The following is a 12,732-nucleotide window of genomic DNA, read 5'->3' as shown; positions in this document are numbered from 1 at the left end:
TTCGGGAGCAGTCAGGTGATATGTGTTCTGTGCCACCTGAACTACCATCTGGGTAGATGTGTGTTGTCTGTCCCAGGCTGCAAGGCCAGAGATTAGACCTATCCTGGGGGCATCTGCCTGCCAGGCTGTGTGAGGGACTATCCAGAAATAAGAGGGCAGTGCAGGGTTGGGGCTACGGCTTGCAGTCCAACCAAAAGTGATGGTTCTGCCTGCCTGAAAACCTGTCGTGGTCAGAGGTAGAAGGGAAGCTGTCACCACTAAGGGACCAACCACCTTTACCAGGGTCCACAGTAGGTAACTGAAACAAGTACCGAAGCGGTATTCTCAGTGGAGAATCGGGAAACTTCAGGCAGTGATCAAGTCAGGAACCCAACCAGCGGAGGTGATGCTTGCAGAGCAGCCTTGTGTGTCAAGTCAGGGACCGTGCCGATTAGCAGGGGTGAAGCATGAAGGTATCCAAAGTGCCAAACTAGGGACTCAGCAGGGAAGCGTGGGTGATGCTTGAGGGAGATACCACCATAAAAGCCTTGAGGAACTCACAGGATTCAGAGTTAGCGAATCAGAGGGTCCAGTGAGAGACCTGGAGCTCAAACGGCTGAAGAATTACAAGTAGAAGTTGTAGTAAAGCTGAGAGAACTGTTACGTTTGAAATAGGAACTGTTAAGCACTGTAGCCATACGGGACAGTAAACCTGCATGTGCAGAAGTGGCACCTTGCTGGGGCATTTCCCTGTACGGCTGTCCTCCTATTGAAGCCTCAGAGTCTGCCTACTAAAATTGCATCTACTTAAGGGTGTCCTGGCCCCAACACTCTTTCCCTTGCAAATTATAAAAGTACTGTTAAAAGAAATAAAACCTCTTTTGCATCCAAGAAGTGTCTTTCGCCCAATGATTTTTACCACCTTTGCACCCACTATGCCTCACAGCCCACTACATATTGAAGGATGTCGGTGGTCTGTGGCCTCAAAGGTTCTCATTAGACTGGAAGAGGTTAGGGATTCTGCTACATTTACTGCTACTGAGTTTTTTTCCTGGCTACCGATGACAGTAAAGTGACCCTGTCAGAAATACGGACAATTTATATGGACAATTCATTTATGCATAAGCAGAAGTCTCCTTTGAAAACCACATGCACATCTCAACTTTTCCTTTTCAAAAAAATCAAGCTTTGTTACAAACCTGCATATTGTTGCTCAACGTCCCTAGTAGTCAGTAAAAGAAGAGTCAAGAAAGACTGCCAAACAATCGTCTCAATGGCCCAAAGTCCTTTATTACAATCACAGTTAACACTGATTACTTGGTAGAACCATCTCTGTGTGTAAGATATTCATGATATGTGCCAGCCGTTTCTTTTGTTTGGCTGAAGGTGATGTATGACATATTGCTTTTTCATGATTTGTATTTCCCTTTCTTTTAAATAAAGAATTTACAAAAAAAAAAACAGTGATCACTTGGTAGTGACACAGGCAAATCATCTGTAAACTATTTTTCCTGCTCAAGATCTTTTTCTGGAACTATATTTTGAGAGCAATAGATACTTTTTGCTACATCGTTTTAAGCCCTGTTAAAGGGGACTTTTGACCATTTGCTGCCTTTTTGGCCTCCTGTTGTTACCTGTGATTGTAATAAAGGACTTTGGACTTATGAGATGACCATTTGGTGCTCTTGGCTCATCTATATGTTGATTGCTCAATTTGGGTGACCCCCTATTCTTTGGAAGGTGCCCAGTTTTGTGGAGAGCTGTCAAATCCAAGGCCCAGCCAATGCTTTAGTTCTACAGGTTGAAGATCTGTATCCAGCACCTCACCTCCAGCTCTCCTCCTCTTCATCACATTAGAGGACCAGTAGGTAGGTTTGTCAGGTGGTCAAGGGCAGGACCTAGTTTGACCAAGTCAAGATTTGTCTATGATTTTATCTACCTATATCTTCAGATTTTACAAATAGTTCTGACATTATTACTATTATCATTATACAGGATTTATATAGCGCCAACAGTTTGCGCAGCGCTTTACAACATGAGGGAAGACAGTACAATTACAATACAATTCAATACAGAAGGGATCAGAGGGCCCTGCTAGTTAGAGCTTACAATCTAGAAAGGAGGGTCAAGTGGAACATAGGGTAGTAGCTGTGGGGGATGATCAGATGGACAAAATGAAAATACGGTTGTTAGGTGTGGGTAGGATAGGCTTCTCTGAAGTGAAGGGTTTTCAGGGATCGTCTAAATGCTAATAGAGTAGGAGATAGACAGACAGATTGGGGTAAGGAGTTCCATAGGCTTGGAGAGGCTCTGAAAAAGTCCTGGAGATGAGCATGGGAGGAGGTGATGAGAGAGCTAGAGAGCGGGAGGTCTTGAGAAGAATGATGAGAACGATTAGGTTGGTATTTTGAGACTAGGTCAGTGATGTAGCTGGGGGAAGAGTTGTGGAGGACTTTGTAGGTAGTTGTTAGCATTTTGAATTTAATTTGTTGGGTGAGCGGAAGGCAGTGGAGGGATTGACAGAGAGGAGTAGCAGAGACAGAGCGGTTGGTAAGGTGGATGAGTCTGGCAGCAGCATTCATGATGGATTGAAGGGGGGATAGAGTATGTAGAGGTAAGCTAATGAGGAGGGAATTTAAATAATCGAGGTGCGAGATAACCAAGGAGTGAATTAAGAGCCTTACTGTGTCATTGGTTAGAAAGGGGCGTATTTTGGAGATGTTGTGGTGGTTGAGGCGGCAAGATTTGGACAGTGACTAGACGTGGGGTTTAAAGGAGAGTTCAGATTCTAGGACAACTCATAGGACCTTGGCATGTGGGGATGGACTGATAGTTGTGCTATCGATTTTGACAGAGAGATCAGGGGAAGTGGCACGTGGGGGAGGAAAAATTATAAGTTTGGTTATGCATAGATTAAGTTTGAAGGTGTAAAAAAATACTGCACTGTGAAAAGATGTGTTCTACCCAGCTGCCAACACTACTGAAGACTACACAGTAACATGCAAAAATTAAAACAAAAAAGTGTGGCGCTTAGGTGGCAACAAACCACATGAACCAGTAAGGCACTAATTCAAGCAAAGAAAATTACATACACTTCAAAAAAAAGAAATTATGTGTAAATTCCGTTGTATATTAAGAGATCTTACTCCCAGGTGGAAGAGTGCATGAACCTCATGCACACAAAAGATTAAGGTAAATAAAATTAATTTAACATATACAGTCCATCAAGTGAACGTCTTATGCCCCGTACACACGAGAGGACTTATGTCCGACAGACTTCCAAAGGAGTTCCGCCGGAGTTCCGCCGGAGTTCCGCCGGAGTTCCGACGGAGTTCTGACAGACTTTTCGGCCGAACGGACTTGGCCACACACGATCACACTAAACTCCGACGGATTCGAACGTGATGACGTACGACCTGACTCGAATAAGGAAGTTCATAGCCAGTAGCCAATAGCTGCCCTCGCGTCGGTTTTAGTCCGTCGGAGTAGCATACACACGAGCGGAGTTTTCGAAGGGGACCGGGTCCGGCGGAGTTCCTTCGGGAAAATTTGAAGCATGCTTCATTTCTAAAGTCCGTCAGACTTTGGCGAATCAAAAGTCCGTTGCAGCCCACACACGATCGGATAGTCTGACGGACTCGGTCCTTCGGACTTTGGATGTTGAAAAGTCCGCTCGTGTGTACGGGGCATAACAGTCCTTGAAATGTGTAATATCAATCACAATTCCAAACTTGAGGTGACGTGAAAAAAGGTGAAATTCAACTTCTGATGTGTAGAATAATACCACCACCACCGTGATAAAGAAGGGGAGAGGAGGCTTACCAAATGACGTGGACTCAGAGGAAGGCTTACGCCTCTCGAGTCATATGGGCCTGTAGATAAGCAAACCAGATAATCGTAGATCTAGTATGTAATCCCCCGCAAGTCTTCAGGTCATGAAATCATCCGTAGCGATCCTCCTATAGTGCTCATCCCACGAAAATAGGGCGCTCAGGTATCAAAGACCATGGAAGTAGAAAACTAGCATAGCGTGATACCGTTCTAACATCCAATTTATTAAAAAATAATAATAAAATTACACTCACATTTGGTTCAATCGTAATAACATAGTCAGAAAGTAGCGATGTCTGTAAGGGGGTCCACCCGACGCGTTTCAACTAAACAGTCGTCCTCTGGGGTGTGGACCCCCCCAAACAGCATCGCTTATAAATACAAAATGACCCCAAAATAACCAATGACCCCGGAAGCACTTGGCACTTCCGGTCACATGTTCCGGAAGTGTATATATTAAAAACTCCTCCATGTATATTTATTATCCTTACATATAGCATCATCCCCATCAGAGATGCCCGCCAAATATCCAAAATATAAGCGAGACTGTGAATATTTGGATATGAAAGATTTTCCACATCTTGGGCATAAATTAGCATCCGTCCTGTGTCATAACCAAGCCTCGTTCTGATCACGAGGCCTGGCCATCCAAACAGCAGCATGCAGCATAGTCAAGCCTGGCTCTGATTATGAGGCCAGGCCTCATATTAGCATCCATCCTGTGTCGTAACCAAGCCTCATTCTGATCACGAGGCCTGGCCATCCAAACAACAGCATGCAGCGTATTCAAGCCTCGCTCTGATTATGAGGCCAGACCTCATATTAGCATCCATCCTGTGTCGTAACCAAGCCTCGTTCTGATCACGAGGCCTGGCCTTCCAAACAGCATGCAGCATATCCAAGCCTCGTTCCGAAAACCAAGCCTCGCTCTGACCATGAGGCCAGGCCTCATATCAGCATCCATCCTGTGTCGTAACCAAGCCTCGTTCTGATCACGAGGCCTGGCCATCCAAACAACAGCATGCAGCATATTCAAGCCTCATTCTGAAAACCAAGCCCTGCTCTCAGAACGTTTAGCCAGCAAACACTTCCCAGGACCAAGCCTCGCTCTCAGAACGAGGCCCAACCCACGGACTGGCTGCAACAATCATTATCTAGCCGCATACTGACCGCTTGTGTGTATATGAACCCGCCCCACATAACCTCCCCATAGGGGGCGTCAAGCAACTCCATAGCAACAGGACGATGCCATACATATCACATACAGCGTCTGCCGGAGTCATGGTCTTAAGGGGGGCATCATTATAAACTTTACACATATTTAGTAGATATACAAAGTATATATATATATATATACAGATATTCACATGAACATATTCACCATAAGGGGGAAAAAAAAAAAAAAATAAAAAAAAAAAAAGGAGGAGAAAAGGGGAGATAAAACATTTACTCCACCTCAATAGGGGTCATTAATTTCTCCAAAAAACCACGCTACTAAAACAAATTAAAACAATTGGCCACCAATCAAATAGTATTCCCACCAATTACCATTTGTAGTGAGTACATCATGCAATCACTACAAATTAAATAGTTCGACTGAATAACAATCGATTTTAATGCAAATGTAGATCAATCAGGGGAGGGCCAATGAATAACTAAAAAGATATTATAAAAAAAATTTAAAAGTTGTTATTTAGTCCTTATGCTTGATTAATAAATGCATTTATGTCTAGCTCCACGTTCATTCCAAAAGGATGATAAGTCTGTAGCTCATAGATCCAGAATGTTTCAAGTCTTGAAACACCCCTGGTGTTAGCTCCGCCCCTCCATGGTGAAATATATCTGTCTATGACCAGATACTGAGTTCCCATAGGATTTCGAGCATGGTGTTGTCGATAGTGACGCGGAACAGTATGTTTCAGGCTCCCAAGTTTTATTAAGTTAATGTGTTCAGACACATGAGTGGTGAATGATCTTATAGTTCTACCTACATACTGTTTGCCACAAGGACAAGTCAGTAGATACACTACGTTTATTGTGGCACAGGTGCAGAACTGTTTGATCTTATAAGTACGGCCCGTTACGGTAGATTTAAATTCCTTAGTGCTGCTGCGTCCACTGCTATTATGATGACAAACCGTACACCTTTTGCATGGATAGTAACCTGTCCAATTGTGAAACAACATGGGTTTTACAGGGGGGTTGATGATAGAGGGGGCAATCTTACTTTTCAATGCAGGTAAACCCCGGTAGACCACCTTGGGTCTTTCCGGTATAAGAGGTCCAAGGACTTTATCGTTCCTTAGGATGCTCCAATGTCTTTCAAAAATATTCTTAATTTGTTTGTGCTGTGTAGAGAACCGGGTTAGGAAGGACCATTTATAGTGGCCATCATCCTCCCTACGAGGCCTCTCCCCCAGCAAAGAAGTTCGATCAAGATCAGAGCGAGGCTTGAATACGCTGCATGCTGTTGTTTGGATGGCCAGGCCTCGTGATCAGAATGAGGCTTGGTTACGACACAGGATGGATGCTAATATGAGGCCTGGCCTCATAATCAGAGCGAGGCTTGACTATGCTGCATGCTGCTGTTTGGATGGCCAGGCCTCGTGATCAGAACGAGGCTTGGTTATGACACAGGACGGATGCTAATTTATGCCCAAGATGTGGAAAATCTTTCATATCCAAATATTCACAGTCTCGCTTATATTTTGGATATTTGGCGGGCATCTCTGATGGGGATGATGCTATATGTAAGGATAATAAATATACATGGAGGAGTTTTTAATATATACACTTCCGGAACATGTGACCGGAAGTGCCAAGTGCTTCCGGGGTCATTGGTTATTTTGGGGTCATTTTGTATTTATAAGCGATGCTGTTTGGGGGGGTCCACACCCCAGAGGACGACTGTTTAGTTGAAACGCGTCGGGTGGACCCCCTTACAGACATCGCTACTTTCTGACTATGTTATTACGATTGAACCAAATGTGAGTGTAATTTTATTATTATTTTTTAATAAATTGGATGTTAAAACGGTATCACGCTATGCTAGTTTTCTACTTCCATGGTCTTTGATACCTGAGCGCCCTATTTTCGTGGGATGAGCACTATAGGAGGATCGCTACGGATGATTTCATGACCTGAAGACTTGCGGGAGATTACATACTAGATCTACGATTATCTGGTTTTCTTACCTACAGGCCCATATGACTCGAGAGGCGTAAGCCTTCCTCTGAGTCCACGTCATTTGGTAAGCCTCCTCTCCCCTTCTTTATCACGGTGGTGGTGGTATTATTCTACACATCAGAAGTTGAATTTCACCTTTTTTCACGTCACCTCAAGTTTGGAATTGTGATTGATATTACAGATTTCAAGGACTGTTAGACGTTCACTTGATGGACTGTATATGTTAAATTAATTTTATTTACCTTAATCTTTTGTGTGCATGAGGTTCATGCACTCTTCCACCTGGGAGTAAGATCTCTTAATATACAACGGAATTTACACATAATTTCTTTTTTTTGAAGTGTATGTAATTTTCTTTGCTTGAATTAGTGCCTTACTGGTTCATGTGGTTTGTTGCCACCTAAGCGCCACACTTTTTTGTTTTAATAGATTAAGTTTGAGGAAGTGGTGCGACATCCAAACTGATATATCTGATAGTAAATGAATGGTATGTGAGGAGACTGAATGAGTGAGTTGAGGGGTAGAGAAATAGATTTGAGTGTCGTCAGCATAGAGATGGTATTAGAAGCCGTGGGAGGCTATCAGCTGACCCAGGGAGGAGGTGTAGAATGAAAATAGGAGATGTCCAAGAACAGAACCTTGGGGGACTCCAACAGAGAAAGGAAGAGGAGAGGAGGAAGTAGAATTGTAAGTAACGCTAAAGGTACAGTTGGATAAGTAGGTAGAGAACCAGCAAAGAGTACAATCATGGAGACCAAAGGCGTGGAGTGTTTTGAGGAGGAGGAGGGGGTGGTCAACCGTATCAAAGGCAGCAGAGAGATCCAGGTGTAGAAGTACAGAATTGTGTCCCTTAGTTTTGTCCATTAGAAGATCGTTTGTTAGTTTTAGGAGAGCAGTTTCTGTGGAGTGTTGAGGACAAAATCCAGACTGAAGAGGATCAAAAAGGCTATTATCAGCAAGGTGGTCACTCAGTCGGTTGAAGACTAGATGTTCAAGGAGTTTGGATAAAAAGGGGAGCAAGGAGATGGGGATTTGATGGGTTCAGTGAGGGCTTTTTAAGTATGGGGCTGACAAGTGCATGTTTTAAAGAGTTGGGGAAGATGCCAGAAGAGAGGGAGAGATTGAAGATGTGGGTTAGAGAGTGTAGACTAGAGCTAAAGGGTGAATGTAACATTTGTGAGGGAACAGGATCCAGAGGGAAGGTGGTAAGATGGACGTTAGGAAGTAATTTAGCAACTTCGTCTATAGTAGTGGGGTTGAAAGAGGGAAGCAATGATTGTACCTGTGGGCATGAAGTGTAAAGTGTGGAGGGTATCTGAACAGTAGAGACCTCCTCACCAATTGTATCAATCTTCTGTTTGAAGTGATTGGAGTTTTCCTAGGCTGTGAGTGAGTTGGTGGGTGGAGGCAGTGGAGGATGAAGTAGAGAGTTTAAGGTAGAGAACAGTTGATGGGGACATGATGATAAGGTGTTAATGAGAGATATGAGATATGTCTGCTTGGCACAGAGGAGGCAGGAATTGTATTTTTGGAGGACAGCTTTATACTGGCTGATATCTTTCTGGGACTTTGTCTTACGCCACATGCGCTCAAGAACACGGCTGTGTTTTTTTCAGAGTTCTAGTGTCATCTGTTTGCCAAGGTTGAAGGGGACGGGGCCTGATTCGGTGTGTACTGAGGGGGGGCAGTGTGTCCAGTGAGGCTAGAAGTGAAGTGTTGTAGACAGAAGTGGCTAGGTTGGTGCAGGACAGGGGTGCGAGTTTGTCATAGAAGTGGTCAGTAGCAGAGTAGAGAAGAGAAGGGTTGAGATGGCGTAGATTTCTATGGGTAAAAATTAGGTGGTTGAAGGTAGAGGAGGTGGGGGAGAGGGAGAGACTGAAACTAATAAGGTAGTGATCAGAGAGAAGGTAAGGATAGTTGGAGAGGTTGCACGGAGTGCATAGGTGGGAGAAATCAAGGTCAAGGGTATTGCCTTCAGAGTGAGTAGAAGCATGTATCCATTGCTTCAGTGTACCTGGGACATGGTAATGAATGTAGAGACCTACCAGCAACCACCCCTAAACAAGATGACCAGACGAATGGTCATTGGTAACTGTCAACACCCCTTTGAACCCTCAGAAAAGAGCAGATGCAAATACAGTAGAGAGTTCTCCTTTTACCATCAAAACAGGAACATCTGCCAAGTTTGAGAACCGATTACCCAGCTCATCGATCAAACTCTGATCTACCCTCACACATTATTTGCAAGTATTCTTCCTCCTCAACTCTACCTTATTTCTTTGTGGCTGTATACTGTCTTTATCTCTTTGAAACATCTTTTCTGTAAATATTTTATTTGCGCCAATTTTGACCTTTTCATTATTAAATCCTTATTGTGAAAAGTGTTAACCTTGTCTCTAAAGCTCTTAATGCAAGCTATAAACAAACCTGCCTCTTGAAGAACACTACTGTGTTAGAATAAGGCCTCTGAGCAGACCTATCTGTGGTGGCAGTGTGTATTATGCTGCATAAACGCGACCGGACTTTCTGGCAGACTAGGTCTGACGGGATTAGTCCGTCGGACAATCTGATTGTGTGTGGGCTAGTCCAATCGTTTTTTGAAAAAAAAAATCAGACAGATCTAGAAATAGAACATGTTTCAAATCTATCCAACGGACTAAAATCTGGAAAACCGTTCATCTGTGTGCTAGTCCAACGGACCAAATATGATGCAAGGGCAGCTATTGGCTACTGGCTATTTAGTTAGTGAGGAGGGCAGGGGTCTGACACCCACGTTCGTTACATATTGGACATGGGTTGTTTGCTAAGGGTAATTTTTTTGTTTATATGTACTGTTTAACCACCTCGCTCCTGCCCTATAGCCGAATGACGACCGTAGAGCGGGCTCTTTCGTCCGGGAGACCGTCCCTGGACGTCCTGTTATTTACTTCCGCAATGCGTGCCGCCGTGGGCGCGCATCGGGGAAGTTCTGTGTTTGCCATGTCCCCCGGGGACAGGCAAACACAGATTGCTGTAAACGGGCAATCACAGCGGCCGTTTACAGCGCGATCGGCATGTCCATTGGGAGATGATCTCATATGTAAACATATGAGATCATCTCTCAGCGCCTCTCTCTCTCCTCACACAGACAGCGTGTGAGGAGGGAGAGATGAACGGCTGCAGCGGCCGTGAGTGTAAAAAAAAGTTAAAAAATAGTTTAAAAAAAGTGCCATCCGCCCCCAGTGCCATCCGCCCCCAGTGCCATCCTCCCCCAGTGCTATCCTGCCCCAATGCTATCCGCCCCAGTGCCATCCGCCCCAGTGCCATCCGCCCCAGTGCCATCCTGCCCCAGTGCCATCCATCCCAGTGCCATCCGCCCCAGTGCCATCCATCCCAGTGCCATCCGCCCCAGTGCCATCCACCCCAGTGCTACCTGCCCCCAGTGCCACCTGTTAGTGCTATCTGTCCCCAGTGCCACCTGTTAGTGCCATTTGTCCCCAGTGCCATCTGTCATCAGTGCCACGTATAAGTGCCATCTGTCATCAGTGCCACGTATAAGTGCCATCTGTCATCAGTGCCACATGTCATCAGTGTCACATAGTGCCATCTGTCATCAGTGCCACATATTAGTGCCATCTGTCAGTGCCACGTATCAGTGCCATTTGTCATCAGTGCCACCTGTCAGTGTCACGTGCCACCTGTTGTCAGTGTCACATGTCATCAATGCCACTTATCAGTGCCACCTGTCATCAGTGTCACGCGTCATCGGTGCCACGTATTAGTGCCATCTGTCATCAGTGCCACGTATTAGTGCCATCTGTCATCAGTGCCACGTATTAGCGCCACGTGTCTTCAGTGCCACGTATTAGTGCCACATGTCATCAGTGCCACGTATAAGTGCCACGTATAAGTGCAACCTGTCATCAGTACCACATATTAGTGCCACGTGTCATCAGTGCCACGTATAAGCATCATCATTGCCACGTATCAGTGCCATCTGTCATCAGTGTCACGTGTCATTGTCCTGGTGCTCCAGGGCCTTCAAAAGTGTAATAGGTAGTCAACAAGTTAGATGTGTAATTTATGCTCCTAGAACACGTGATGGCGCTCCCTGCATGTTGGGCCTCTCTGTGGCCAGGCTGTGAAAAAGTCCCCCACATGTGGTATTGTAATACTCAGGAGGTGTAGCAGAAATTATTTTGGGGGTGTCATTTGTGGTATACACATGCCACGTGAGAGAAATAACCTATTACAATGACAATTTTGTGGAAAAAAAAAATGAAAAATCTTAATTTTGCAAAGAATTGTGGGGAAAAAAATGACAACATCAAAAAGCTCACTATGCCTCTTACTAAATACCTTGGAATGTCTAATTTCCAAAAAGGGGTCATTTGGGGGGTATTTGTATTTTCCTGGCTTGTTCGGGTCACAAGAAGCGAGATAGTCCACCAGTACATCAGATGTGATCAATTTTGTGCGATTCACACCACAGCTTGTAGACTCTCTAACTTTCACAAAGACCAAATAATATCCACTCATTTGGGTTATTTTTATCAAAGATATATAGCAGTATAAATTGTGGCCAAAATTTATGAAGAAAAATTAATAATTTGCATAATTCTGTCACAGAAACAAAGAAATATGCATTTTTTTTCAAAATTTCGGTCTTTTTTCATTTATAGCGCAAAAAATAAAAACCCCAGAGATGATCAAATACCACCAAAAGAAAGCTCTATTTGTGGGAAAAAAAGGACAAAAAATTCATTTGGGTACAGTGTTGCATGACTGAGTAATTGTCATTCAAAGTGTGAGAGCACTGAAAGCTGAAAATTGGTCTGGGCAGGAAGGGTGTTTAAGTGCCCAGTAAGCAAGTGGTTAAATTGCCCAGGCTTGTCAACAAATGTAGGCTACCAATCTGGCCATAAATGGCTGAATTAGCAAAAAATTATCATATGTTTATCAGTCACCTCCAGCCTTTGCAGATTCATTTGGGCCAACTGATGACAGTCATCCATTAGGCCACAACCAATATGGAATGGACAGAAATATTTACAATGAATAACTTTCATTAAAAACAGAAACTCTTGATATTGATTCTAAACAATGATATTGGGAAGGAAAGCTGTGCAAACATTACAGTTTAAACCTCTAATTGCCGTCTGTTCTATTTTGTTTTGTAGGTCTCTTCGGGGGGAAGATATTTTATGAGATGCAGAGCTTGTTACCTGTAACTGCAAATGGGAATTTGGAGCAACTTTGAAGCAGATACAAAAATAATTGTGTTTGACTGGAATAAAATTCTCGCAAAGCCCCTAAGGTAAGAAGTTTCTGGAATTGTAGATACAGAGGTGGTGAAGGAGATGGATTCTCTGGAGTGACAGACTGGATAGGGGTTGTGTCTGTTGTGGCTGGAAGATTGTTGTTTTTTTTTTTATTCACTGCAGGATAACGTCATGCATTGCCAAAGAATATACATCTGTAGCTGTTATAGCAACTCCTGGAAGCTGTTGCTGTCGGTCAGATTTAAGACTAAGCAAAATGTGTCACAAACCTAAGCAATGCAAATAGTACACGATGAATAAGCAAAGGTCACCTTCCGTAAAAATAATCAGAAGACGCAAAGATAACGAAAGCTAAAAGAATATGCAAATTCAACCTTTCTTGCAAAGTTTGAGTTTGGCTCTGGTTCTTGACTAGCCTCTAAGCTAAAGTGGTTGTAAACCCTTATGCCCCGTACACACGAGCGGACTTTTCAAC

The 12,732-nt window shown here is 43.9% G+C and overlaps 1 protein-coding gene across 1 annotated transcript in view; it reads left to right on the top strand.

Annotated features, from left to right (window-relative positions):
- TAFA4 (TAFA chemokine like family member 4) overlaps window positions 1-12,732 on the top strand; it is a 337,297-nt gene that overhangs the window by 131,947 nt on the left and 192,618 nt on the right. Inside the window, exon 2 of the mRNA XM_077451977.1 lies at window positions 12,156-12,292. Coding sequence (XP_077308103.1) covers window positions 12,213-12,292 — 80 coding nt within the window. The 5' untranslated portion in view covers window positions 12,156-12,212. The remainder of the gene's footprint in view (window positions 1-12,155; window positions 12,293-12,732) is intronic.

Source organism: Lithobates pipiens, unplaced genomic scaffold (assembly GCF_037356315.1).
Source record: "Lithobates pipiens isolate NorthernLeopardFrog02 unplaced genomic scaffold, aLitPip1_a1.2 Scaffold_23, whole genome shotgun sequence".
Taxonomy (NCBI): Eukaryota; Metazoa; Chordata; class Amphibia; order Anura; family Ranidae; genus Lithobates; species Lithobates pipiens.
This window is presented reverse-complemented; position numbering and strand designations above follow the sequence as displayed.